The sequence below is a fragment of the Anguilla rostrata genome, chromosome 5, assembly GCF_018555375.3.
Source record: "Anguilla rostrata isolate EN2019 chromosome 5, ASM1855537v3, whole genome shotgun sequence".
NCBI classification, from domain to species: Eukaryota; Metazoa; Chordata; class Actinopteri; order Anguilliformes; family Anguillidae; genus Anguilla; species Anguilla rostrata.
In genome coordinates this window covers 2626849-2654571 of record NC_057937.1, presented here as the reverse complement: position 1 = coordinate 2654571, position 27723 = coordinate 2626849, and the positions used below count along the sequence as shown (strand labels likewise).

Here is a 27723-nt window from a genome sequence, read left to right as displayed (position 1 = left end):
CAGGCAAGATCAACAGAGCGCAGAAAAGTATTTGAATCAAAAACAAATACGTATTTGTCCCAGGTCTGGTTTCTGTATATTAAACCATGATAGTTTGCTCTCCTGTTCACTAGGTACATTATTACTCTGTGCAAGTATAGTTTAGATTAAGCATCTCACGGGAAAGGATATCATTTGTAATATAAAAAGTATAATTCCTTTTATGTTTGCTCTATACAGTGCGTGGTGGATTATGGGTTCCTGTTTTGCATGCAGTTGAATGTGATTGAATATGATTACATTCCACACAAATGGGCCCTGAACAGTATAAGCATCAAGGACTGTCAGTCTCCATCAAAAAGGATTAGCATGACTAGGTCTTACAGGCACGGTTTGTCAAGGAGCTGAAAGAGCAGTGTAAACACTTTAAATCATGGTAAAATCCAGGTGAAAGCTGGGAAACAGTGAGCAGGTTTCTCTAGACTTGATCTCCTCTAAATTACGCATGCCAGACTATTACATAACATCACTGGCATTTAGCAGCCATTTTTATCCGGAGCGACGTACACAGCTTCTGCATTTTTACATAATATCCATTTATACAGCTGGATGTACGGTACGCTGAAGCAATTTGGGTTAAGTATCTTGTTCAAGGGTGCAAGAGAGTGTCCTCCCTGGGAAGTGAACCTGCGAATTAAGCTGCGTATTAATTGACACGTCGGAGTTTTTTTTTTTACAAAGCGACTGTTGTCAAACTCTCCCCGAGGACCGAGTGCGACAGCAGCTCGATGTCTTACGGGAGACGCTGTTCATATCGCGGCGCGTCGTCTGAGCTAATCTTTAAACTTTGGGCCTTCAGTAAAAAAAAGAGCGGGAAACGAAAGCTTCCATAAAAAAAAAAGCGGGAAACGAAAGCTTCCATAAAAAAAAGAGCGGGAAACGAAAACTTCCATTTAAAAAAAGAGCGGGAAACGAAAGCTTCCATAAAAAAAGAGCGGGAAACGAAAACTTCCATTAAAAAAAAGAGCGGGAAACAAAAGCTTCCATAAAAAAAGAGCGGGAAACAAAAGTGGCTTTCGAGTGCGTTCGCGTGCGTGCGTTCATTGCTGAGCGCGATGTCCCCGTCGCTGACTCACCTGGAATGAGCCCACCTGGTGCGGGGTATTACCTGTTTGCAGGTGCGCTCGTTTCCTGCCGCGTTCACGCACCTCTCAGGTGACTTTCCTTAGCCGCCGTCGCGACGCGTCACGTTAGCTCGCCGTCTCGACACGACGCGTTCCTGCGCCTCAGAAAATAGCCCGTTAGCTTGCGCGCGTTTTAGCGCCGCCGAAGAACCGATTACCTCCCCCTGCCGCCATCGCTTCTGCGCCACACATCATCACCCTTCATGTTTCCTGCTCTGCGCTAATGGGACAGGAAGGAGTGACAGAAAAGCCTCTCGGTAAGAGAGGGCTCCAAAAATAGGCAGGCAGGCAGTGGGATGAGTACGTGTCAAGGAGTAGGTGGGACGGGTGTGCCACTGCACAGATTTGCACCCCCCCCCTCCCCATGCTCCGCACCCCCCACCCCCGCCACCCCACCCCCAGCCTAAACAAGCCGTAGAATGTTATTTTAACAGTGACTGTTCCTCAACGCAGTCTGATTGTCTGTGTGTGCGTGCGCACGTGTGTGTACACGTGTGTGTGTGTTTGCGTGTGTGTGTGTGCACGCGTGTGTGTGTATGTGTGTGTGTTCCTCTCCTGTCATTTCTGGTGCTCAGGGAGCTTGGCACTGCTGGCTCCTGCAGTCACACACGAGCATCCTGCTACTCGCTTTCCATTCATTAACCGCAGACAATGCTATTAATGCCGTAAAGATCAATCGATTGTTTAGCCGTGCTTCTCATTAGCAATAATGAATTTTTCACAACTGCCGCCCTAGAGTAGACACTGGTCACCGCTTATGAATGCAGTCTGAACATCAGTTAATGCAACCAAGAATTTCTTCAGCCTTTTAAGTGCCTGTCTTAAAATCTTTTGTAAGGGTATTTATTGGTAAGAATGTTTTTTTAATATCCAGCACAGAAATGCTTGTTAATAATGTTTTAATAATGTATTAATATATGTTTAATGAAATGGCTATTTTGAAATATATTACTTGGAAGAAAGCTTGCTCCCCACTGTGGCCTGAAATATCCAGTTTCCCCAGAGTTTGTGTTTTCTGACCTGCAGCGTTGTATTTTTACTGCAATTGTGAGAAGTCCTCCCATAAATCAGCCTTTCAGAATATTACCACATACTTTCTAAACATTTGTCAGGATTTTTTTTTTAAGTTTTAATTTATGTGTAGTTAACACACTGTCACTTCAATTGTGTCTCGCTAAATGGTGGCAGAGTAGGACAATAAGTTTCCTGAGGCGCAAGATGGAGGTCTATTTAATGTGCAGGAAATTAAATTATTAATAATTTAGATATAGGTCGTGAATCAGCTTCATTGATGGGGTTCTAGTACATTCCAATGCAGCTCCTGCGACTTCGGCAGTGATAAGCTCTAAATCCCACAAGCTAGGAGTTTTCTAACACGTTGTTTTATTGAGCATTTCAGAGGTCGACGGAAGGATTAAAACGGCATTAATTTTTTCCTCTGGTAGCGTCTTCTCACTAAGCTGGTTGTAAATGACAGGAATTCATTAAACAGCCAGAATGATTGTGTGTGTGTGTGTGTGTGTGTGTGTGTGTGTGTGTGTGCGTGTGTGTGTGTGTGTGAAGGTGGGGTAGATATTTGTGAGAGTATGTGTATCCGTCTGTCTGTCTATCAGCATATGCATGTGTTTTTATATTTAGACATATGAACAAGATAAAATATTTCCAAAGTGCCATATTTTTTTCTGTCTTTTGCCTTCAAGAGGTAATTATCGTGTTCCTCTGGAAGTGCTGTCGAAGATGGGTTCCATAATTTAGCATTTAAATGAGCAAGCGCTCTAATATTTCCCCGCCCTGGGTGGAACGTTCGGAAGCCTTCATTACTCTCTGTCTCACTTCCTGAGGCATATCCCATGATGCAGTGCTTCAGCTCATCTCTTGTCTTCTCCCCTATGTTCCATTACAGGTGTTGGCTCCGGCTAGACACCTACTTCATCTGGAGCTTCATTGGTCCGGCCACCTTGATTATCATGGTAAGCCAATCAGAACGAGCCCTGCCTACCCCTCGGGATGAGTTGCACCAATCACGTGGAGGAGCAACCCCAACATTCGAGTTCAAACGAGTGTCCTTGGGATTGCAAGTCATGTTCGCTTGTGTTGTGTGACGTTCCTGAATCGCCATTTTTCAGGTGTGGTCATCATTGGTGCGCCAGGACAAAGTCTTTTCACCACTTTAACAAACAACTGAGACAACTGAGAGGCGTGGGGTCTTACCGCAGGGTGAATGTTCTTTGCGATTCAAGAGAAAAGTCGTCTTGCTTGGAGATTAAGATTGATTTCAGCGTCTGCACGCTGAGATGAAATGCATTTTCATGCATGGTTAAAAAAAATCCATAAATAAATAAATAAATGAAATCATCTGAGTGAATTTGCTATTTGGAAATTAGATTTGAGAAGCAGAATTGTATTACATTTTAGTTTTTCTTTTTTTGTGATAGATTGTCATGTTTCTGAGAGAATTATTGTATTTGTGATTCAGACTATTAATGTACACACAGACAGACAGACAGTCAGACACACACACTCACTCACTCACTCACAGCCCCACCGCCACCCACACACATGCGCAGTCCTTTTCTTTTCTCTGTTTCATCCAGTTCTCCTGTTAATGCGCTATGAGGAGAATGATATCTAATGGGGCTTTTTTGTGCTGTGGGTAAATGCTAAATCTCAGATGGTCTTTTACAGTCAGGTACTGTACTGGTAAAAATAGACAAGCTGGAGAAAGTGGTGAAGGGCAGTCCAGTCCTGAGGTGCTGAAGTCACACCGAGAGGTGCTGCCGCCGATGAGCTCTGCACGTTTCGCTAATTAGCCGAATGTAACGGGCACGCGTGACGCATATTCCTGGCAAAAACGTCAAAAAAATTCCATTCCATAGCTGCGTCTCCTATAGGGCCATAACAGGCAGGAGAGCAGTTCTGTGCTGTCAGCGATTTAGCCAATCAGCAAGTCTTTTTTTATATATGGAGAGCAAGCAAAGTCTTTTAATTGGTTCACAGTGCTTGACAGCATAAGGTGGCTGAATCTACGGTACTGCACACGGCAAAGAAAGGTGCTGATTTAAACTCCGGTCGGGACCATATGTGCTCTGTAAGAGTTGATTTAATGCTGAGCATTTTACTGTGTGTGTGTGTGTGTGTGTGTGTGTGTGTGGCTGTACTGTACGTATGGGGTGGTGAAATCTGACCCAGCCATTACCGGGTACTTAGTGACTGCGTTCCTGTTGAACTCACAGCGCAGACAGCCAGGGAGATGTGCCCTGTATTCCGCAGAGTGCTGCATCGGAATCCCCACTGAGGAATAGCTTCAGAAATGGTCTATTAGGCTATTATTTATTTGAGATAGTAAATGTGGACTCAGGGGGGCATGGAAATGGTGAAACTGTACCTTGTTTTTGTTTTATTTTGTCTGATGCCAATCTTCTTTGACTCATATGTCTGTTTACTTTCCGTGGACACACATTTACTGTAATGAGTGCCTGTTTGTCTGGAACGGTGGATGTTGGACAGCAGTAATATTGGACTTCCCCCCACTGCTGCCCTTACTCGCCTTCACAAGAGTGAAGATAAAGCGCATGTAAATAAATAAAGCCCCGACAAGGTTATCAGTGTCATTCCACAGATCTTCATTTCTTTTTTTTTTGTGTTCCAGCTCAACGTGATCTTCCTCGGAATCGCTCTTTACAAAATGTTCCACCACACCGCCATTCTGAAGCCCGACTCGGGCTGCTTGGACAACATAAAGTAAGGCTTTTCCCTCTGCAAACTTTTTTATGATCATTCCTCTGTTTTTCTCCCCAGAAACCACAGTGTCGCGAGTGATATCTTAACCAGTGTCAATGAAAGCCAAACAAAGACAAGCACATATGAACCAAACTGCCAAATAAATAAATATATAAATAATGCTTTCCCCCGCAGTGTAAATGTCAGCCTCCTTGCCCGTTTAATTTGCTTAATGGCCACCTACGCTCATGCCGGAATCGTGCTATCTCTTATTAGTGTTTGGCAGTGATTTGCTCTGTCTGTGAAGTCATTAAGTCGAAAAAAATAAGACACCCGCCCACCTTTGGCTGGTTTAGACTTATAGGGACAGAATTCTTAACAGAATTCCGGCATCTCGAAGATTCCGTAACCTCTCTGGCAGCAGGTGGGCTCGTCATCATATCAGTGCTGTCACGCAAAATACTAAAAGAAAAGAATTTTTTTAATCTGAGAAAAAAAGATGAAGAACTGAGAACAGTTAAGCCAATAAAAGTTAAGTGAAAGATTATATATCTTGTTTGCGAAGACACAGTCGGTATAGCCTAGAAAATTGTCATTGTTTCCTATATTTGTTTCCCTGGTTACTTTATTGGTTCCAACTTTCAGAACATTCAGAGATACAGATGGTATAGTACCGATGATGAACATTTCTGTGTATGTATTGTGTAGTTGTATTGTAAACGTATGTACTGTATGTGGCTTGTATGGACGGTCTGGCCAAGACCTACATTGAAGACATTCACTCAGTGGCATCCATTGTTGTGCATCCGTTGTCGTTTGGGATGTGTAAGTCATCATTAGTTCACATTCATTTAGAGAGCATTCAGACAGTCCTTTCCTTGATAATGGATGAGGGCTGTCCATCAAGCCCAGTGGTTACCAACCCCGTTCCTGGAGATCTACTGTCCTGTATGTTTTCTAAACCTAACACAGCACACCTCATTCAACAGCCAGAGATCTTGTTCAGCTGCTAATTTGACGAGTCAGGTGTACCAAATTAGGGCTGAAATGAAAACCTACAGGATGGTAGATCTCCAGGAACAGGGTTGGTTACCACCGATCTAGCCTTTACCAGCATTCTCTTCTAGCGTACACAGCCCTCCAAAGCCTTTTAATAATGCTGCACAGGTACTGTGATGCTGCACAGGCACATTCATCTTCACGCTGCACTCCCACATCCTCGCTCATTATAACAGTAGCAGAGGTCATGTGATGTCACGAAGATGGCAGAGATGTTCTGGAAGACTTCAGAGCCAGGCTTAGTTTGAAGATGACCTTGACTTTGACCTTGACCTTCACTTTGACCTTGACTTCACTGTTAATGATGGACTGAGTGTGGGCAGGCCAGTCTCTCAGTATTAAGAAGTCTTATTCTGCAGCATCTATTTTCAGGGTCTGCTGGATAAATAGTGTGGTGCTTATGGTAATATAGATTCTAATAGCCTTCTTAGCCTCTGGCAGTATTGTAGGTCAGCCTTTTAATTAGGAAGTGATACTCAGTTTGGTTAAGGCATGCGGCAGTGGAATTTAGTCTCTTAAGTTTAGTACATTTTCTGTTTTTTTTATATGGATCTCAACCAATCAGTAAGCACAGAGCACACAGTTAACTCCACAATCAATTGTCAATAGTAATCTATACCGATCTGTGCTCTAAGCCAATTCACCATTCAGTCTATTAATTGAAAAGTACAAACATGGTTTATTCCTCATGTAATTTTCCCTTTTAATTCAGTATAGTTTACAGGACTTGTTTTCCAGTATATCCATAGACTTTTTTTCACTTCAGGCAATTCCAATTCATTTTTTAGTTATCAATGAGAAATAGTAGCTATTTTTAATAGCCCTGGAACAAGGAGAACACATCTCTATGTAAGTATCTGGATAATCTAATGATTTACTTTTGAACTTAGATGTCTCAGATTTATATTTATATGACATTTTCTAAATGTTGCACATTGCTCCATGGAGTAGTTGTCTGTAATATTGTGGTTGCATATATATTATTAAAGAATAATGCAATGTGTAGGATGTGTAATACTTACAAAACCAGTCATCTAAACCAAGCAGTAGCAACAAAGATGTAAAAATTAAAAAACAAAACAAATATATGTCTGTAATGGTTGGTGGACCGCTTCACAGCCATCACACTCTACCGGAAAGGCACCGACACCATTTCCTTTCAAAAGTGCTTTAAAGTTACCAGAGAAATTGCTTGAATGCAGCAATCAATACGCAATGGAAGAGTCTATATAATAACCACATACTGCAGCTGAATCATTCATTAGATTAGAGAGGCCCATCCATCTGGGGGGGTGGGGTGGGGTGGGGTGGGGGGGGGGTCAGGAGAGTGTGGAGTAAAAGACGACTGAATCTCACATTGATCTGCGCAAGTTCTCGAGCAGATCAGCTTCCTCCACCGGCTCTCTCTGGGTGTGTGTGGTAGCGCCTCAGAGGGAGCATTCAAAATTCAGGGGGAGAGGAAAGGGACTGAATTATTCTCTCAACATTTTCTCGTGTTGAATATTCCCGATTCTTTCCTCAAAAACGACGCTTATAAATCCACACCTCTGAATAAAACATGACAAATAACCACCAGCGTAGCGTCTTTAAATTATTTATTGGCTTTGATGTTTTACCCGGAGTTGAATATTTTCAGCTCCGACACTTTTTTCTGACCCCTCCCCCCCCCTCCAAGATGCTCGGCTGTTGCCGTGCACGTTGCCAAGTTTGAGCTTTCCCCGTACTGTAAATAAATAAACGATGTCTGTCGACAGTGCGAGCAGCCCAAACGACGATCCTTGTTGAAGAAGGTTGCGCCCCCTAAAACCATTATCGGTGCCTTCCTGCAGGAGAGAACGTCCACTCAGGTCACCGCACACCACTTTCTGGAAGCTTCTGTCTAATGCTCACAGAGGGGTCTGTTAAAGCTGTCTGCTGTATCGCTCTCCGAGAGAGAGATTTCAGCCCTCGCTGTTCGTGACGTGTCATGCGGTAACAAGGACGGTAGTTCTGGAGAAGGACGGATCTGTCTGGATAAAACATATATAGTTACCCCTCTGCCCGTAGACAGGGGTGACCTGTGAGTCATAGACTTGTCATATGACGGATTCTGCTGAAATGGGAGAAATGTCACCCTTCACGTTGAAGACTTATTTTTTCGGGGTGGGGTGGGGGGGGAGTTGGAAATAAAGGGTTTATGCGCTGAAGACCCAAACCAAAATGAGGTCCTGAAATCAGGAGCACAAGCAGACACAGCCTTTAAAATCCACGTCAGATTTCTCCCAGCAATGGGCCCCTCTTTCCTCCTGCTAAAACAGCAGGCCTCAGTGTGAGGTGCTGCCCACGGACTGAAATCATTTCCAGCACAGCCTACGTAGCGTTTACCCAGCGACGTAAAAAAGTTTTCGTCTCCTCAGACACCAACGACCTCATGGGTGACCCTTGACCTCGGGGTCATTCTGATGCCCATCGGCTGCACGTATCGCTCTGGTGTAGCGATCGCAGATCGAGGCTCACGGAATACAGAAAGAGGTGAAAGGTCGGCTGGAGAAGCAGACTCAAGATAAACCCAACACTTTTTCACCTCTCTCTCTCTCTCAGAAGTGGCTTAGGCTTACATAAACAGTTAGACATTCACATTTTGGAGAAGTCCAAATATTTTACAAAAGGATAACAGAAGATCCTTGTACCTAGGTTGCTTCTATCAAAGATTCAAGGTTACTGTGTATTGCAAATGTTCCCATTCCCGAAGAATGCCTGCTGAATTTTACACATACAGCGTAGCATTGAACCTTAAATTATGACCCAATCCTTGCATGTTTGTGTTCTTATTCCGTTTCTTATTTAACTGTCTGTTTTTATCTTTTCTTTTGTCTGCTTCCCCTTCCTGCCTTTTCAGCTTTCATTATTGTGGTTTTTATTTTTCGTTGAATGCCACGGGTAAGGTCCAATTTTCCAATCGCAATGTAATGATTACATTCGGATTGGGTGCTTTGTGCTGTCTCTCCCCTACCTTCCTATCTGGCTGTGGAAATCTAGTCCCCCCCACCCAGTATTATTTTGATTGTGTTTGTGTGTTGGTTTGCTTATTTTTTATTTTTTTATGCTAGCTTCCTTGTTTGTTTTTGTAGCGTTGTTTGTGGAAAAAAATGTCTGATTTTTTAGGAATCTGATTCACTCTAACCGCTGGAGTATCGCCTTTTACTTAGATTTGCCTTTAATTTATAAATATTAATGTAGGTTTAATCAGTAGGTTTCCATTCACTGAATTCAATTAAGAACATTGTTTAATGTGATCAAGATGCGGAGATGTGTGACTCAAAATTAAGGGCAGTGGTGCTGTAGACACAATGGGCCTCATTCTCGAACTGTGCGTACGATCATGTTTGATTGTAAACTGTGTGTAAGAAAGCTTCCACAAACATTTCAGTGCTCATATTTTTTTTTTTTAATCTGTATTTGTTTATGGCTGTTTCCTTATGCTAATCACATGAACAGGATTGCGCATAAAATTTACAAGCAGTGAGCATTCATTATCTCATACACCTGGGATATGCACAAAAGCAAAAGTCTGCATGTGTCATGAATCCCATATTGGATTTTCATAGAAACATTTTGAAGAACAAAAGCAAGAATAATTTAAGAAACGTTTTGTGAATGAGGACCAATGAATGAAGCCCTGTGGTACGTTCTTGCCGGTCAGGGGGGTGGGCATTGACCCCCCCAGCTGAAATTCGATTGGTGCTCCTCGCCTGTCACTCACCGCTTCAAAGCACTTCATTGGCTGACTTTGAAAAAATTTCAAGATTTCACAGTGTGTTCGATGCCTCTCTCTCACGTTTTCCCTTCGGGGGGAGGGCACAGCTCTTTCCTGTACAGGTTGATTCGCCCAGGAGAGGCGGGGGTTCTGAACACGACGCACGTTAAGTTTGCTCTTTTGCTCCGGCTGCGCCGAACGTGGCAGCTGTCAACACCGCCTATTATAAGACGGCACGGTGTTGTGTCTTGAAATGGGAAATTGTCTGTTTAATTAACCAGCTCCTTTTTGCGCTGGGTGTGAAGCGACACAGTAACACTGGAGTCAAAGTCCAGACTTTCAGCTTGCCGTTGTCATGCTCACTTGCACAGTTCCTAAAAAAATATAGAGCTAAAATGGCTTAAAGGTGTCACTACTCTTACATTGATGGAGCTCACTGTACTCAGTCAAATAATATGTGTAAATGGTACCCTGTACCCTCCTCCCCCACATAAAAAACAAAATTCCAGAATAGCTCCCGTTCGCTTCCAGCAGCCTTCATCAACCTTTCAAACGCATGCAAAGTACTTCTTGCGTTTTTTTATTCAGCCGAAATTGTAGCGCATTTACTCAAGGGTTTTGATGGGAATAAATTCTTTTTTTTATTTAAATAAATAAATTAAAAAAACGTATTTTATTTTTTTTGTACTCACGGTATGTCACCCCACCGTCGCTGCTGAAATGAGGGGTTTGTGAGCGAGCGCTTGGGGGGCGATCAAAGCCTTTTGCTCACCGAGCACTTAAGTCTCCTTTATTCAGAGGCCGCGCGCTGCGAGGAGTCGCTAGCGTTTCGTTAGCACACCTTGAGTGTCATCCGCGTTCACCGTCTCCACGGGAACCACTCCGGCGAAGTGAAGTGACTGAGATGGCGGGAAAGTGAGCGACTTAACGTCGCGTCGAGCGTCGCGCGTAGAATGAGCGTTGAGGGGCCTCCGGTGCGTCGGATAAGAGCGTAAACGGCGTGCCAGGCCGCGGAGGTGCTGAGGCTCCTGAAAGGCCTGAGCCGGTCTCCGGTCTAACTCGAGTCTAACTTGGGTCTAACTCGGGTCTAACTTGGGTCTAACTCGGGTCTAACTCGGGAGTAACTCGGGTGCACTCTGAGTTATACGAGTGTTTTTGTGTTTTTATTTTTGTTTTTTTTTAATTGACGTTTCGTCTCCTGGGAATTGAAGCAGCATGCAAATTCATGTAATATCTGTCGCGTGTAGAAAAATGTGACGCTTGTTTAATTCAGTTGCTCAGTAGCGCTGTAAGTGGGGAGGGGGCAACACTCTACGTCATGCTAGCGTCCATTTTGACTGTGATGGGCGAGGACAGGTTAGCTGCTGAAGTTAATGAAGCTCGGTGCTCGTGTTAGCGTTGCCGCTGTGGCTGCAGCGCGGCTGAAACGGACAGGCGCTAATTGATGCTGGTTTTTTTTTTCGGGCGGTCTTTTTTGGACGAGCGAAGCGGGAATCGCTGAAGTCATTAGGACAGACACTCCTCGGCAGGTGTTCCCGATGCCCTGTTGCCTGGAGATGTGTTCTCTGCTTTCTTTACCCCCGCGCTGTCATAATAATTAATGGGGGCCTTCTCCTGCAGCTGGCAATGTGAGATCTAAAATCCCAAAAGTAACTTAAGAATTTGTTGTCTTGCTTTGTTGCTTTATTTCTTTCTATTTTTTTCCCCCCCAATTTATTTTGTTACCTCAGTACTATTTTGTGACATTAGCTTTGTCGGGTATTTTTCTTTCTATTTTGGGACATACAAGAAAGAGTGGGTATGTTTTAATACATTTTAATAGGACAGATTGAGTTGATTGTGTAGCTGTTGGTTCAGCTGTTAATGGGCTGCTGGGTGGCTCATCCTGTTAAGGCTCTGTCCCAGTGTGTGGATGGGCCCCACGGTCTGGTATCTGTTAAAGCTCTGTTCCAGTGTGTGGATGAGCCTCAAGGTCTGGTATCTGTTAAGGCTCTGTTCCAGTGTGTGGATGGGCACCACGGTCTGGTATCTGTTAAGGCTCTGTTCCAGTGTGTGGATGAGCCTCAAGGTCTGGTATCTGTTAAGGCTCTGGCATCTGTTAAGGTTATTACTCAGTAAAATGTCCTATGTTAATTCTGCTCTAACAGTGTTAATTAAACTCTCAACAGATAACATTTGGTCCCACTCTGGAATGTGGGACCAAATGTTGTTTGTTAAGAGTTGAATTAATACTGGACATTTTACTGTGTAGTTTTGCGTGTGCTGAAAGGTTTTGAACATGCTAAAGGTCCTAGTAAATCAGGCCCTAATGGTCTTCCTCTGACTCATGTCTGTGTGAGCCAGACTAGTAGACTGTGGGGTGATAAGAAGTCGCCATTTTTTGCATCACGTGCTTCGGTCTCCCAAATCGATAGCGAAGATTTCAGCAGTGAGTGCTGTGGAATGTGACCGGGCACTCAGTAACAGGAAAACAGAAGAAAAAAAATGGTGATCTTCAAAGATCTGACTCTTCGGGGCTTGGTATTGCTGTCACTACTTCCCTCAGAAAAAGAAAAAAAAATACCACAGGGAAAAAAAAAAAAAAACTCTTTCTCTCTTTCCTTTTTCAGTTCTGTTCCAGTTCTCTTGGCAGGGTCTAGAGGTTCGCAGTAGCAGAATTCCTTAATTGGGTGAGAGCACAGTGTTGCGCGTGAGACGTTAAACAAGCTTAATTAATCATCTTTGTTTAGATGGCAACGATTCATACCTTGACAGCAATGGCAATGGAAAGGACTAATTGTGGTTTATTTGTGCTGAAAACACTGGTTACATTACATTACATTACATTACGCTATCATCCAAAGGGACGTACAGTAAGTGCATACCGAAGGTCATTGGAACAACTACAAAACACAGGTCCATTAAGGCACAATACTCATTATGTAACAGTTATCCATAGCCATGAACACATTAAGTCTATTTCACACAGTAAGCATAGGCTAGGTCTGGGAGTAATGTTACAGTAAGTCATACTAGGAGGCAAGACAGCGAGCTACAACATCAAGATAACGATGCAAGTGCATTATAAGTTCTGGATGGAGGTACATGTGTAACATGGAAGTAGAAGGATACAAGTGATGAGGGTGATCCTATATTGAGAGTGCCCTGTAGAGTAGTGATAGTTAGTCCAGGTACAGTCTGAACAGAGGCGTCTTGGAAGGTGGGCGATGACTTATCAAATGACTCATAAGTTTCAGCGTTCATTATGTATTTATGTTAATCCTAATCTGGCCGTGAGAAAAACGTTCCCCGCTCCAGGCCAGCGCCGTCCTGTTTTACCCCTGTATGTAGCCTCATTCGTACCGGAGCCAACTGCACCGGTTTAATTGCCATCCTCAGTGGTCCGTTTGGATTGGTACGGGATCGTTTACACGTTCTCTTCATTAATGTAATAAATCACTTTCTTCCCGTGCACCTGCCCAGCTCGTGCTTTAAGGAGACGGCGCCAGACATGTCGGCATTTATTGGGATGCGCGTAGGATGGAATATCGCAGGTTTAAGCGAGGGAAGCACCTGCTCGGGAGAACATACCGATGGCACTAGAGTGACCGAGCACCGCTTTTTGGCTTTTTTTACTCCTCAAAATTCCGTGTGCCACCCCCCTAAATTGCATCAGTGTGCACCTCTGCGCCTCTAAGACAGGATACAGATAGCACTGCACGTGCACTTAAGAGCAATTTCCCCTTATGCCGGCACAAAATTATTAGATAATTGAAGCTTCATAAATATGAATTTTATGTTAATCTAAATGTTAATCTTTTTTTCTCTTTTCCATAGACAGTCGGCCTTGAGAAGGTCTGTGGGCTTTCATTGGATACAGGGACAGGGAACCTGAGCGTATCATGTGTGAGATGAGACATGTAAAGCCATCAGAAATCCATCGTAGTAGATGCTAAAGTGTGGTTATTGAGTGTCTTTTGTGGAGGCGGACAGACGTATGGACGTACTGAGACTAACACGTCGAATCGGAGGCGAGGCACACAAGAGCGATTGGATGTAATTGTGCCTTGTTTGAGGCATTAAAGTATTTGCAATTTAATGAGAGCTCATTTTCTCCGTTGCACCTAATTTAATTTTCTTAAATGTTTCAGCAAAGCCATACAGAACGCAGTGTATGCAGAGTATGTCGAACGAAAACCAGAAACAGCTACAGAGAGGAAGCCATAATGAGACACATTTTTATAAATTATATATTTATGCGTGCATTTTTTTTCATTTTGAGACAGGGCCTGTTGTAATGTGCTTTCATAAGACTATGCTAAAACAATAATGAGTTTCCCCAATTGGATCTTCATTGTTTTCCATTCTTAATGACAGGAAGTGTAAATCCTACACACCTGCACAAAACTGGATCTAAACTCTAGCTTTTTTTTTCTTTTTCTTCTTTTGTCCGACCTGTACCATTTTTGCTAGACAATATTTTTGCACAGCTGTGCACCGCTCTGTAAATTTTATTATTCGTTTCTCAAGTAGGGGGTATTTTTCTCTTGCAACACTGCTTCTCTGTTTGTTTTCGAGAAGCAAACTCGTCGTATTCCGCTGTTGCAGTCTGTATTGCACATTAGCCAGTTCACCGTTGAGTGGGATCGCAATGTGTAGAAAAAGCAATTTCACATTTTCTAAAAATTAATGCTGCACGTACGGTATGGCAACCCAAGCTGTGGCCGGTGAATATAGCGGCTTGGGGAATAAGGACAGTGATGAGAAAAGCAGGAAAAGCGAGGGATTGAGAAAGGAGGTAGAGGTAACAGAGCGGAGGGAGGGAGGGAAGGAAGGAAGGAAGGAAGGACTGGGCCTCAGGTGGAGGGATGAGAGATCGGGAACAGAAAGAGGACTTTTCAGGATGAAGGTGTGGAGGAGGACATTAGAATGTCCCGAAAATGGTATGCCCGTACCTTGCCCCTGTCCCAGGATGGTCCACTGTTCTGGTCCAGGTGGAACATATAGATATGTGCTGTGCTCAGTTCATACTTCATATTTAGAAATAATAACGAGCATTGCTGCCTCTCGTTACAGTAAGTAGATCTCCTGTTTTTTTATCTATTTTACTGTGTTGTCTCTGATTTCTCAGCCCGGATGGTGGCATTTTTTTTGCTGACGTGGCGTAAGTGAAAAGTTCCAGGAGGATATCGGGGGGGTGAACTCGCAAACCTGAGTGTACTGTACAGACTTAATGCGGGCTCCCCTTCCACAAAGCGGGTGGGGTGGGGGGGTGCTATAAGTAATTCAGCAGTAAAGGAAAACAGACAATCCTGAATAGGAGTCCTTATGATACGTGACAATTATGCATGAGCACAACAGGGCCGCGTTCACGTCTGAGCTGAGCTGAGTTAAGGTCGCCCTTTTTGCTCGGGAATATTCAAGCATCCTGTTTAATGGAGAAAGCAGGAACCCTCCTTTGCCGCCGAGTGCAGAAGAAATGCAAATATAAATGGAGATTTAATTGCACGGCGCATGGATTGACGGCCTGTCCAGGGTGTATTCCTGCCTCTCGCCCAATGCATGCTGGGATAGGCTCCAGCACCCCCCACGACCCTGTGTGAAGTCACAGGGTGGAAATGTAAAGACATTTGAGTAGAAACTACAGTAATGGATAAACAATCAAACTGATACGAAATGATAAAATTATTCTATTGGCAGTAAAACATGCATAAATACTACTTCAAGGGTGCTCATAACTACAGATTTATACATTTTCAGGACGTATTCATTTTCATAAAAATGTGTATTATGAGTGCAATCAGGTTACTCTGCTAGTTTTTGTCATGAAGCCACTTTTTCTGTCAGATCCAGGTGTCCTTATTTGCTCTGTTTCCCTGGGCCTGTGCTGCATCTACTGTATCAATAAGCAATTTCCTACCTGTAGCTGGAAGCCAGCCCAAAAGAAAAAAAAAGAAATAAAAAAAATCTTTCCACTAATCTCAAACCTCGGGCAGCGAAGTAATCGGGGATATCGGCCGCTGCCCGCTGAGCGGTGACTGAAGACGAGGGGCTCTTCATCTCCAAACGGGGGGACGGGGGTTTGAGGGGGGGGATGCTCTGACCTTTACTTTCTACAAAGGGTCAATCTCACCCCTTATCTTTTCTGTCGATAAGGCAAGCGGTCCAAAACCTAAACTTAAAAATATTGGGGTTTTTTGGCTGTATCGGTACATTTTGATTACAGCATATGTGTGTATTTATACAAGCAAACAGACATATGACAAAGTGTTTATATAATTTTGGTTTATTGATAATGTCTTTGTTAAACAGCTGTCTGCTGGTGATTCTCGACAACCGTTGAATCGGTGTTATTTGGCTAACAACGCTAAGGGCTAACGGAGCGCGAGCTGCACGATTTCGATGAAGGAGTGCTCTGAGCCCGACACATACCCCAAATTATTACATAATTTGTGGTGGGAACTCAGCAGACCTGGGTCTAAAAAAATACGAACTATCCCTTTAAGGTGACTGAATGTGGGCAAAGATTATCAAATCCATCTCCTTCCTCCCTCCCTCATCTTTTTCTTGCCATTTTTGTCTTTTGCTCACAGTCTCTCTCTCTCTCTCTCATAGTCTCTCTCTCTTGCTCACAGTCTTTCTCTCTCTCTCTCTCTCTCTCTCTCATAGTCTCTCTCTCTCTCTCTCTCTCCAATTGCTGCCAAGTCAGTTCATCAGATTAATTGGTCTCGCTGTGGTGGAGACAGGGAGGAAGGACTGACCTTTTGAGGGAAATGACAAATTGCTGTTTTTTTTTTTCATAAAGTTTCCGCTCTGCAGGGGGTGCATAAAAATATCACAGCCACTGCGCTTTTGACTGGGAAAAAATAAACACAGTGTAGATTTCTATATAAAAAGAAGTACAATATCACCTTGAGTATGAAGATATGAAGAATCTATCTACAGTTATTTTCCACAAGGTTGGCATCAGTGTCTGCTTAGAGAAAAGGGAAATGTAATAACCAGATTAGAATGTCTAGACAGGGTGGCGGTGGGTAGCATTGTCGCCTCATAGCAAGAAGGTCCTTGGTTCGAATCCCTTGGTTCGGCCTGGGTCTTTCTGTGTGAAGTCATGCATGTTCTCCTCATGTCCATATCCTTCGGGTACTCCGGTTTCCTCCTACGGTCCAAAGACATGCAGGCACTGTAGGCTAATTGGAGACTCTAAATTGCCCATAGGTGTGAGTGAATGGTGTGTGTGTGCCCTGTCCAGGGTGTATTCCTACCTCTTGCCCAGTGCATGCTGGGATGTGCTCCTGCACTCCCCGCGACCCTGCCCAGGGTAAGCGGGTACAGATAACAGATGGATGGATGGAACAGTCTGGACTCTGTAGGGATGTCTGGCTCACGCCCTGCTTTTTTTTGTCTCTCAGATCGTGGGTGATTGGTGCCATTGCACTGCTGTGTCTCCTGGGCCTGACCTGGGCCTTTGGGCTCATGTACATCAACGAGAGCACGGTCATCATGGCTTACCTCTTCACCATATTCAATTCACTACAAGGGATGTTCATTTTCATATTCCACTGCATCCTGCAGAAGAAGGTGAGTCGCTGCGTTGGATTATCTTATGAATAAAAGGCATCTGTGCGCTTTGTGGAACATTGAACAGCTTTTTGCTGTAGTGGCTTCATGTATTGTTTAAAGTATTCCGGAGGTAAACCTCAAGGTCTGTGTGTGGCTGGGGTGGGGTAGGGTGTGGGGTCTTGTTTTTAGACCTAACATGCATTTCAGTTGTAGACATGTTCACACATGTCTCCTATGGGACAGGGATGAACCTAAAAGCTAAAAAGCAAAGCAGGGTATTGGGTTCTTCCAGGCCACATGCTGTGTCTTTGGTCTTCAGGGGATTGGGCGAGGGGGGAGGAGGGGGGGGGGGGAGCACATTGGAACCAACACTGAGACCCTGACCTGCCTCTTACTCCATTAAGGAAAATATACCACTGACATTATTCCATAAGACAAAGCTTTGCTGTGTCAGCAGGAACAGGTCGCAATAATTTTCAACTAAATGAGCATGATTAGCAGAAGCAAGCTATTCCTTGTGTCTTATACTGGATTCCACACGGTATATGATCGTGGGGTTCAGCTGGAATAGTCTAAAAAATGCAGAGCACAGGAACGGCATACATATTAATGAAGGAACGTGGAAGATATGTTTGTTAGCCGTATATCTCTGGTATCATTAACGTCTTGCTGATTAAACCAGAGGGGGGCCGTAGACCGAGTCTCCCCTCTGATACTGTACAGAATATACAACATCATCGATCAAACTGTAAACGTGCAGTGTGTAGTAAAAAAATCTATTCTCTGAGACCATAATGTTGTAAGTACATAATGCTGGCATATAACTAAAGCGCAGTTCACTATCTACAGTGGCCTAGTAAAAATAAATAATAATAATAATAATAAATAAATAAATAAATAAAAACAAGTATGCTAATAATAAAATAGTCCCTGGCAAAAAATGATTTGTGGCATTTGGGGTTATGTTGGGATTTTATTCCCATAGTCTAAACCGCCCATTATTTCCACAAGTACACACATAGGACTTGACCCTCTGAAGAGTAGATTATTTTTTATTTTATTCTAAGTCAGTGTTCTAGAACTCCATTTGCTTTCAATTACCAGCAGTGATTTTTTCATCAGCATTAGAATGTCCAGTTAACAACATTCTATTCACATCCAACATTTTTGATCTCACACCTTAAAGGGTTAACGGCTATGCTGTATTTCTGAGAAAGTTTGAGTCTGAGTTGAGGTGGTTACTCTCTGAGTCTCTGTGATTAGCTATCCATAAATCCAACAGGACAAGGATCTAAAACTGCATTCTAAAAAGGGATCCATTGCATGACATTACTGGCTTTAACCAGAGCGACTTGCACAACTTTTTTACGTAGTATCCACTTAGACCTGGATATACATGGAAACAATGCCTTTCTGAAGCGTGCAAAGGTTGTGCCCAACCTCATTTTTATTTTGCTCTTTACAAGGCTGCCCTTGTCTTAGTACCCTCAATGTCCGAATATCTGGTTGCTCATCTAATGCAAACAGCAATTCCATCTTTTGTGGATAGTCAGTTCCTTATTTAACCCTCAAGCGACCAACATATTCCACGTAGACAAATGAGCGAATGAGTTCAGATACGATGCCGCAACAAGATTACAAGATTAACGTTAGCCAAAATGATTTCAGAAACATGTTTTTATTAGATATTTAAAGCCGGAGACAAAGTAGAGGTGAGGCGTACTCTTTAAGTCCTTTTTTAAATCTCTGTAGGTGCGTAAGGAATATGGGAAGTGCCTGCGGACGCACTGCTGCAGTGGAAAGAGCGTGGAGACCTCCATCACGTCAGGCAAAAGCACTGCCTCCCGTACACCTGGACGCTACTCCACAGGCTCGCAGGTAGGGGGCGCTCTTTCTGAAACCCGCTGACGTTCTCTCTTTCTCTCTGCCGTTGCTTACGTTGTCGTTCCTCCCGTCCACTGCCAGTTTCTGAACCGTTACCGGCCTTTTTCTCTTTCGCAAATTGATTAGTCTGAGAAGGACCGAGGGGAAATTTGTTAATCAACCGTGTAGCGTGTTAAAATTTACACCTTATCTTCTTAAGCACCATAATTCAGGTGTCCTTCTTTTGCTCTTTGGCTGGACATAAATGGAAGGGGATGATTTTGAAAAAGTGGTCGTCAGAATTGCCTGAAACTGAATGTCTGCTGACGTGTTTTACTTCTTTTTTTTTAAACCCAATTGTTATCCCCCTGATTTCTGAAATTCAGAATGTCCGACTCTATTCAGTGGCCCGACTCATTGCTCTGGGAGAGCTAGCGTGTCCTCCAAAACTGTTCTGCCCGCTGCTGCTTTCCTCCGCTGTCCACCTAATCTTGCCCAACATGTCGAAGGGAACCTCTCTTCACTGGAAGCCTCCTTCCATGATTGACACCATGGTCAGGCTTTTATCTCCCTCCCACAGAAAGAAAGCGCTGGAACATTCTGGAATCGATTCAGTAGCAGGACCATGCCAGTGCTCCAAAGCACATTCGCTTCAGCTGTAACTGATACATGGGGTGTGGAAGCCTGAAAATATATTTAAAACAGCACCTCACGCCTACTGTACTTCATGGGTGAAATATATCTGCAATTAAAGGGGAGAAATATATCTGCAATATATCTGTTGCCAGGTAACAGCATATATCATCCTTATTTATATATGCTTGGGGTGATGTTAAGTGCTGGCTGTAGAAAGTTGGTAATTGATGGTCAAATCACTGGTTTTTTTAAATAAACCTGCAATCACTGAAGTACCTTGTAAAGGACTTATTCTCAGCTGCCATTTTCTGTTTTTTTGCACATACAATATATGCTCAATTAAGTCTCTTCGTGGCATGTTACTCAAACCATGTGTGATGGCTCACGCTCAAAAGAACGTCATTTTGACACGTTTAAATAAGTCGGACAACGGCGACACATTTTATTTATGTAAATCGTTTCGCGGCGATCTTGCGGAGGATGCCGTCGAGCGGAGGTGGGCTTTCAGGAGGGCTGTAGCCACTGACTGTGTGGGCAGTTTGATCCGTTCACATTCAGGGAATGGCATGTTTTTCCGTTCCTGTCACTGTTACATCAAAAAAAAGAAGAAAAAAAAAGACTCAAAAATGTCAAAGCTGAGAAGGGCAGAGGAGTGAGGAACAGCCTCCGACACGTCGTCAGAAGAACTTCGCCCGTCAGCGCGTGGCGCCGGTCCATAACCGGGTCCGGAACCACTGCGGGTCTTCCTCGTGACTCTTCCTCCGGCCGTGGGGCCAGTTTGAGGACTGAGGAGGCCTGATCTGGACCGGACACCTTCGAGACCTGACCAGTGACATTAGTGCATATTGCATCATACCCTCAAAATCATAAATAAACTCATATCTCTATTTATATAAATGGTTTCTCAACTCAAATTGTTATTGCTCAAAGCAGGGAAGTTGTAAAAAAAAAAAAACACTTGAGACTGCCTAATCACACAAACTGGGTGGTATTGTAGGTTGATTATTGTTGCATATATTTCTACTGACAGTTATTTTGAATTCCTTGAGGCACTACAGCAGTTTGGCCTTTGTGAAACGATAATGGCTAACTAAACGAATAAATAAATAACGTAACAAGTATATAACAAGTCATTAACATTTCCCACGGTGGTCTGATGAGCAGAAGTTTTGATGGCCCATCAGGAGATCATGGGATGGTGGCGGTTGGTTTGATTCCTCGCTGGCACGGTACGCGAGTCTCTGATTCGCTGTCCGGCCTGCCGTGGCACCTAGTTCCGCCGTCTGTTTCGTGCCAGCTCACTCTGTCCATGGTTCCTGTCAGCCTCATCTCTTCCTCTCCTTCATCCTCACCCTCACCTTCTCCCCCCTCTCCTCTCTCCTCATCCTCACCCTCTCCCCCTCTCCTCTCTCCCTCTCTCCTCTCTCCCCTCCCCTCTCCTCACCCTCTCCTCTCCCCTCTCCTCCCCTCCCCTGTCCTCTCTCCCCTCCTCTCTCCTCCCCTCTCCCTCCTCTCCCCTCTCCTCCCCTCTCTCCCTCTCCTCCTCCTCTCCCTCTCTCTCACCTCTCCTCCCCTCTCTCCCTCTCCCTCTCCTCCTCTCCCCTCCTCCTCTCCTCCCCTCTCCCCTCCCTCTCCCTCTCCCTCTCCTCCTCTCTCCTCCTCCCCACTCTCTCCTCCCTCTCTCCTCTGTGCAGAGCCGGATCCGGCGGATGTGGAACGACACGGTGAGGAAGCAGTCCGAGTCGTCCTTCATCACGGGCGACATAAACAGCTCGGCGTCGCTGAACAGAGGTAACGGTGGAGCCGGCCGCTCGCTGCGTCTCTGCGGCGCGCCGGGGCGCCGGGGCAGCGGGGCGCTGACGAGTTTGCTTTCGCCCGTCGACACGTTAACGAGGGTTTTAAAAAAAAGAGTGCTTGGCAGCGATAGTCCCGGAGCCTCGCCGCTCGTTACCTCATCGCTGGTTCGCACTTCCCCGACAGCTGCCTGGTACTCGCTATTTATTACCTTTATTTATTCGTTTATTGCGTTTATTTATTCGTTTATTGCGTTTATTTACGCCCGAGTGCCGGTGATGCGTTTTTAAGATGACACGATCTCAAAGGCAGAATTGACGGCGCGAGTTCAGCGACAGAGTCCGCGTGGGTTTGGGGTGCAGGTAGAGGCACTTACGAATTTCAGCCAGATTTATTAGATTTGTTTGAAAGGGGTGCTTCCGTTACCAGAATTTCAAAGAAATGGTCTGCAGACCACAGAAAACAGGTTTACGTCCATTAGCTCCAGTACCATCCGAAAGGCACTTTGTCCCCGGCTGCTGAATCGCAATGACTCATTTGAGTAAACCTTTGTTAAATATATACTCAGACTAAACGGTGCAGTTATTTTAACATGCAGTAACAGCACAAATGCTATGCACTTGAGCTGCTCATCTTTATAAATGTATATCATCTGTTGAGGGAAGGTGTTGGGTTTTATGATAGGTTGTACTAACACATACTGTAATGCAAAATTAAATGCAAAGCTTTGTCTGTGTTATTTCCAGACAGAGATTTTTTTTCCCCAGACATTTGCTGTTATTAGCTCTGGGAAATGTCTGTTTTTGCAGTAATATCTTTTCCAGAAGAAGGCTTAACTTGACAAGAGAGACCAAACACATCATCCAGCGCTTAATGAATGGATACTAATAGGAATCTTACAACACCTTTACCACCCTACCAATGACTCAGGCACCTTTTTGTCAAATGCAGATCACGGACATCATTTCTGCAGAAAGAAAAACAGAGAAAACAATCACTCCAGATAACGTTTTGGCACACGTAAACATGAGAATAACGCTCAGTTATTTGGACTCATTTTTGTTGGCCCGTTTTTGATAATATTTCCAAAAGGAACTTTCCGGAAATTCCATGCTAGGAGCCGACTGCAGGCTGCTGTAGGCTGACGGAAGGTGCATACCTCAGCCTCGCTGTCAGTCCGATCGCACCACAGACAAACTCCTGGACACTAATAAGCTGTTTGGCTGACAGATGTAAGCTTCTGAGAAATTAGGCAACAGGAACTCAATGATTATGCTCTTAAGCAAGGCAGTCCTAAGATTGCTCTCTCACTGTTTGCAGGGGGGTGGGGGTGGAGGGGGGATGTATATAACAGCCATCAGTCTGTGTGCACACATACAGCTGCACCTCAACTTGCTGAGAATTGCAAGGGGAGATTCAAAACTGTGGGTCCATAACTGACCTGCAAGCCAAAAGAAAAAAAAAAGAAAAAACATCTTTATAAAAAAGTAAAATAAAATCCAGTACTTTTAAGAGCCTGACAATGCTTCCCCTAATGAATACTAACGAGAGAAAGAGTGGACAGTCTTGAAGGCCAAAGTCAGAGTACGGAAGGGAATATGCTGTCTTGGCCAGTCATTAGGAAGTCTAAAATAGGCAATAGAGGAACATTTGAAAAAAATCAAAAGGCAAAAAAAACCCACTTAAGAAAATCAGCCTACCATCAGACTTTCCACCATCACAGAACTAATAAAACTATTTTTTAATTATCCCGAACTAGAACTGTGTAACCACACAAGCTATTCGAGCAGGAGATGTGCAGGTCTTGTGCCTGTTCCGTTTTTGGAACTAGAGAGATGAGGATGAGACACCCCCGTATAAATCATCCTGGTTTAACATGCTGTCCGCCAATCAGATGCAAGAAAATCATTTAGCTTACACAGTAAAATGCAAAGTGTTAATTCAACTCTTAACGGTGTTAATTCAACTCTTAACAGATCACATTTGATCCCACTCTGGAATGTGCTTGAAGAGTTGAATTAACACTGTACATTTTACTGTTAAGCACCACATCAGGCATTGACGTTTTGGGCTGGTTTGACTGCAGTAAAACTATTCATTCAGAACATTTTCCAAAGCTTATTCAGCACTTTGGTCCATATGAAATAAATTAATGTGCTTCATTCTTTTCTCATAAATTTAAACTCTCACTCAAATAGAGCATTAGAAAAAGTGAGACTGATAGGTGTGCATTTCCGAAGCACTGGAAAGATGTCAGTTGATCAAGTGATGTCCAAAAATTGGCCTGAAATCGCTTGATTTACAACAGAGCTACGCGCTGCTTTAAAGCTATGAAATTAATACCTTTCTTTATCATGCCAAGGCACATCCTTGAATACACATTCATCAAAAAGAGCTCGAGATTTAGAGTCTGTGGAATGTGTTTCGCACCTTCTCAAACTAATGTGAAATTGGAAGTTCAGTTAATAATCCCGGTTCACCCTCGGGTTGAGCATGAAAAGGTAAGAAAATTATTCATGCAACCCCTCATAAAGTGTGCCTTTTAGAATTATCCATTGGCAGAGGTCCATATATTGTGCAGTAAGTGGGAGGGGGGGGGGGGGGGGGTATTTGAATTGTGCTGATGCATTGACGAAAAGGTAAGTTGTCTTCCGAACAGCCTGCTACATGGAATTTAAAATTGGACAAACCTTTTCTCATTAAAAAAAAAAAAAAAGAAAGCAGAAAAAAAAAAAATAATACGATTGAATCAGACTTCAGAACACACTTTCCGTGTCAGAAAAATCCGACATGGCATTTGAAAGAGAATTGGAGATTGCTAGCTTTGGGGGAGGGGGGGAGGGGGGAGGGGGGGGGTTGTGAACGCCAAAGTTTTAATTCCCGTTCGTGTGTCTTGACTGTATTGCAACGTCACGTTGTACGTACGTGTACACTGTTGCATCGAGCTGGCTTCCATTATCCCTGTGAATGTGAGGGCACAGACGCGAGCATCGTGATTGTGTTTCCATTGAATGAACACAAAAAAAACTTAAAAACTAAAAGACAGAAAAGCAAGAAATCACTGAAATCGCTCTCTGACCTCGTCCATATATTACAGCTATTACAGTCTTTTATCCTTCAAGTCTTTTCAGTATGCTCCCGCCACACCTGAAAAGGGAGATTGATTTCTGGCATTTTCGTTTTTAGTGATGCATTCGCCTGATTGATATGTGTGTGTTTTTATCTTTTCTCTGTCTCTATCTGGCTTGCTGCAGGAGCCATGGCTAACCATCTTATAACTAACGCTCTCCTGCGTCCCCATGGCACTAACAATCCCTATAACACATTGCTTGGGGAATCGGCCGTGTTTAACAACCCCACTGTGAGCATGTACAACACGCAAGGTGTGCTAGCCTTTTATTTCCCCCCCACCCCACCCCACCCCACCCCAACCTCAAACCCAACCCCAGCCCCAGCCCCAGCCCCCCCCCCCCCAAACTCCCCATCCCAATCCCTTTGACAACCGTGTTTGATCTGGCCTTTCACAGGCATTGGTGCCCGAACAGCTGTTTCTCAAAAGGATGTGGTCTGGAAACAGGATTATCATGGCTGCCCAGCTAAGGCACTGTCCTCAAAGCCAAGTTGTTTTGTTCAGATCTCACCTTGTGTTCAAGGGCCCGTTTCCCAGTGTTGGAAAACTGTTATTGAATACATTACTTCCTGCTGATTATGTATGACGTGGTTTTGAATAGTAGTCGCTAATAACAAATGGATGATGAACTGGCAAACCATTAGCTTGACCCTGTGATCCTATTGTTACTAATGGACTTTTCATCTGAATTTGGAGTTTGTTTTTTTGTTTTAGTTAAGGCTAACCCTTTGCATCAGTAGTTCATTATGATTAGTCATCATTTATCCTCTGTTCCTCAGAAAGTGTTATACAACCCAACCTATGAAGTCATTCATAATTAACCAGTGGCTCAGTGTATAATACTGTTTCCTAACACTGCAATAGGCCCTTGATATCTGACTGTTATCAAGCATTAGTCGAAATCTGTGCTGAAACAGTGTTCGCTTGTGGCACATCTCTGCAAAATTGCACAATCGGTCAATTGAATCAATGATCTGACAGAGTCTTCTGGGAGCCAGATATATCCACAGTTTCCTTCGACTGCTTAGCTGTCATTCTGGACTGTACAGCTTGTGTGCTTGTGTGGTTTTTTTGGTCTGTGTTTTTTTTGTCTTTGTCCGTTGGTGTACGTTCATCGTAGTCATTGTTTCTGGGGTTTGTCAGCACACACGTATGGTTAGTCCTCTCGGTAATGTTGTTGTCCAAGAGTCTGTTTTTCTATGACATGCTAGTTTGACATGTTTTTTTTGTAATGTCTGGTTTATTTACAAATTTATACATTTCATAAGTGACTGTTCTTGGCCTCATCGATCAATATTATATGGTCGTCTAATACAGTCATTTAAATCTCTAGTTTTAGGGGGAAAAATATATTTTATAGCAAGATGGCAGCAGTGAAAACAATATACGTTTATATATACATACAGATAAATATCTACACAGACTCAATTTCCAAAGAAGCCTGCGGTACAAAGGAAAAACTCAAGTGGATTATTTCCCATGCCCTTGGATTTAAAGAACAGCCCTGCCAGAAAGATATAAATATCAATAGAAATGATTTCCATAGCAATATCAGAAACATTGGTCTGGATTCAATCAAGCATTTATCCTTAGCTTTGTCTTGCGTAGATACATAGAGAGAATTTGCTTTCAGTTATGAGTCAGAGTTAAGGACAAAGGGAGATTTAATCCAGGCCATTGTCTGTGCTACAGTCACTGGTTAGGATTCAATCAACATTTGCCAATACATTTGACAAACTATTAAAAGCACAAATTATTATTTTATGTTAACATACGCAAACACCAAAACTAACTCACTAAACTGAGTTTGTAAAGAAAAAGTGTAATGCTTGCATTCATTTGTAATTCAAAGTTAAGGTCTAATCTTGATTGTGTAATGAGAACTTTTTTCTCAAATACATGTGCAATGCTAAACTGAGAGAAACTTGATTTCTTCCATTTGCTGTTTTTATGGCTGAAAATTGGTTCAAGACTATGTTTGTTGTGCACAGATTGTTTTATTTTAGATGCTAAATAGTTTGAGGTTAGTTTCTTGTAATGGTTTTGCTCCATAAAGCGAAATTAGTTGCAAGTTTGGGGAAATGAGACATTTTAATGAAAGTACGTAGCCATCAAATGTGCAGACTAGTTGGGAACTAACCTTTTTTCTCTCATACGTTACCTAACTTTAGGCCTTCAAACAGTCTGAAATTGCCTTTTTACAAAATATGTTTGTTCGGGCGAAACTCCATTATGGCGATTTGCCTTTTAACACTTTCTACAAGTAATTGAAAAATTGAAAAATGAGTTGCACTTCTCAAATAATTTTTGTTTTAAAATATGGTTCCAGAAAAAAAAAAAAACGTTTAATTTTTTTACTCAAAGGCATAATGATGTGTCCTCATAAACCAAATAGTTGGACAACTTCATAAGTTCAAGTCACGGAAAATGAAATGTGCATAAGATCCTTGAGGAAACTTCCCTTTTTTTGCCCCATTCATTCAGACTATTGGACAACATTCACTGTGAGGACAACTTGCAGGGGGAAAAAAACCAGGCCTCAGAGTATAGAAGCTAGAACAAAAAAAAAAAAAAAACTGCTAAATTATATTTATCTCCAACATGTTTGCAGTAGTAACTTGTGTTTCTCCAATGTGTCTTTTCTAAGCTTATTCCTCTTCTTTTTTCTTCTCTTCTTCCTCCATGCTGTCGTTCAGCACCCTACAGAGAGACAAGTATGGGAGTAAAGCTAAACATTGCATATCAAATGTAATTGACCTCAGCTCGCTTTCTTCTCACTCTATGCCGAAAAAGGGGATGAAATAACCCAACAGCCATTCTTTTTCTCATCCTCCATTCCAGTTAAAAATGCATCTAAATTCCAAATTTGAGTATTAAATTTGTCCAAATGATGCATAGTTGTTATGTATTTTTTTTTAAAGAAATTGAAAAAACTGCTTTCATTATTTGACAATAAACATTGAGTTTAATAGTGTGCGTTGCTTTCTTTATTATAGCACAGTAAGTCCATTCCTGAAATGCATCAACCAATCGGTAGTTTACATCTTACCATCGGCATTACATCTCGATTGCTATATTGT

General features: G+C 43.1%; 1 protein-coding gene across 7 annotated transcripts in view; it reads left to right on the top strand.

The window, feature by feature from the left end:
- The window catches only part of adgrl3.1 (adhesion G protein-coupled receptor L3.1), a 220295-nt gene that overhangs the window by 187255 nt on the left and 5317 nt on the right, over window positions 1-27723 (top strand). For 2 of the 7 annotated variants that reach the window (XM_064334582.1, XM_064334581.1), the window contains exons 17-23: window positions 3067-3133; window positions 4813-4904; window positions 17070-17238; window positions 18973-19098; window positions 21414-21510; window positions 24768-24896; window positions 27340-27357. In XM_064334582.1, coding sequence (XP_064190652.1) covers window positions 3067-3133; window positions 4813-4904; window positions 17070-17238; window positions 18973-19098; window positions 21414-21510; window positions 24768-24896; window positions 27340-27357 — 698 coding nt within the window. Of the gene's footprint in view, window positions 1-3066; window positions 3134-4812; window positions 4905-17069; window positions 17239-18972; window positions 19099-21413; window positions 21511-24767; window positions 24897-27339; window positions 27392-27723 lie in introns of all 7 variants that reach the window. The other 5 variants (XM_064334586.1, XM_064334584.1, XM_064334583.1 and 2 more) reach the window with 5 other exon arrangements.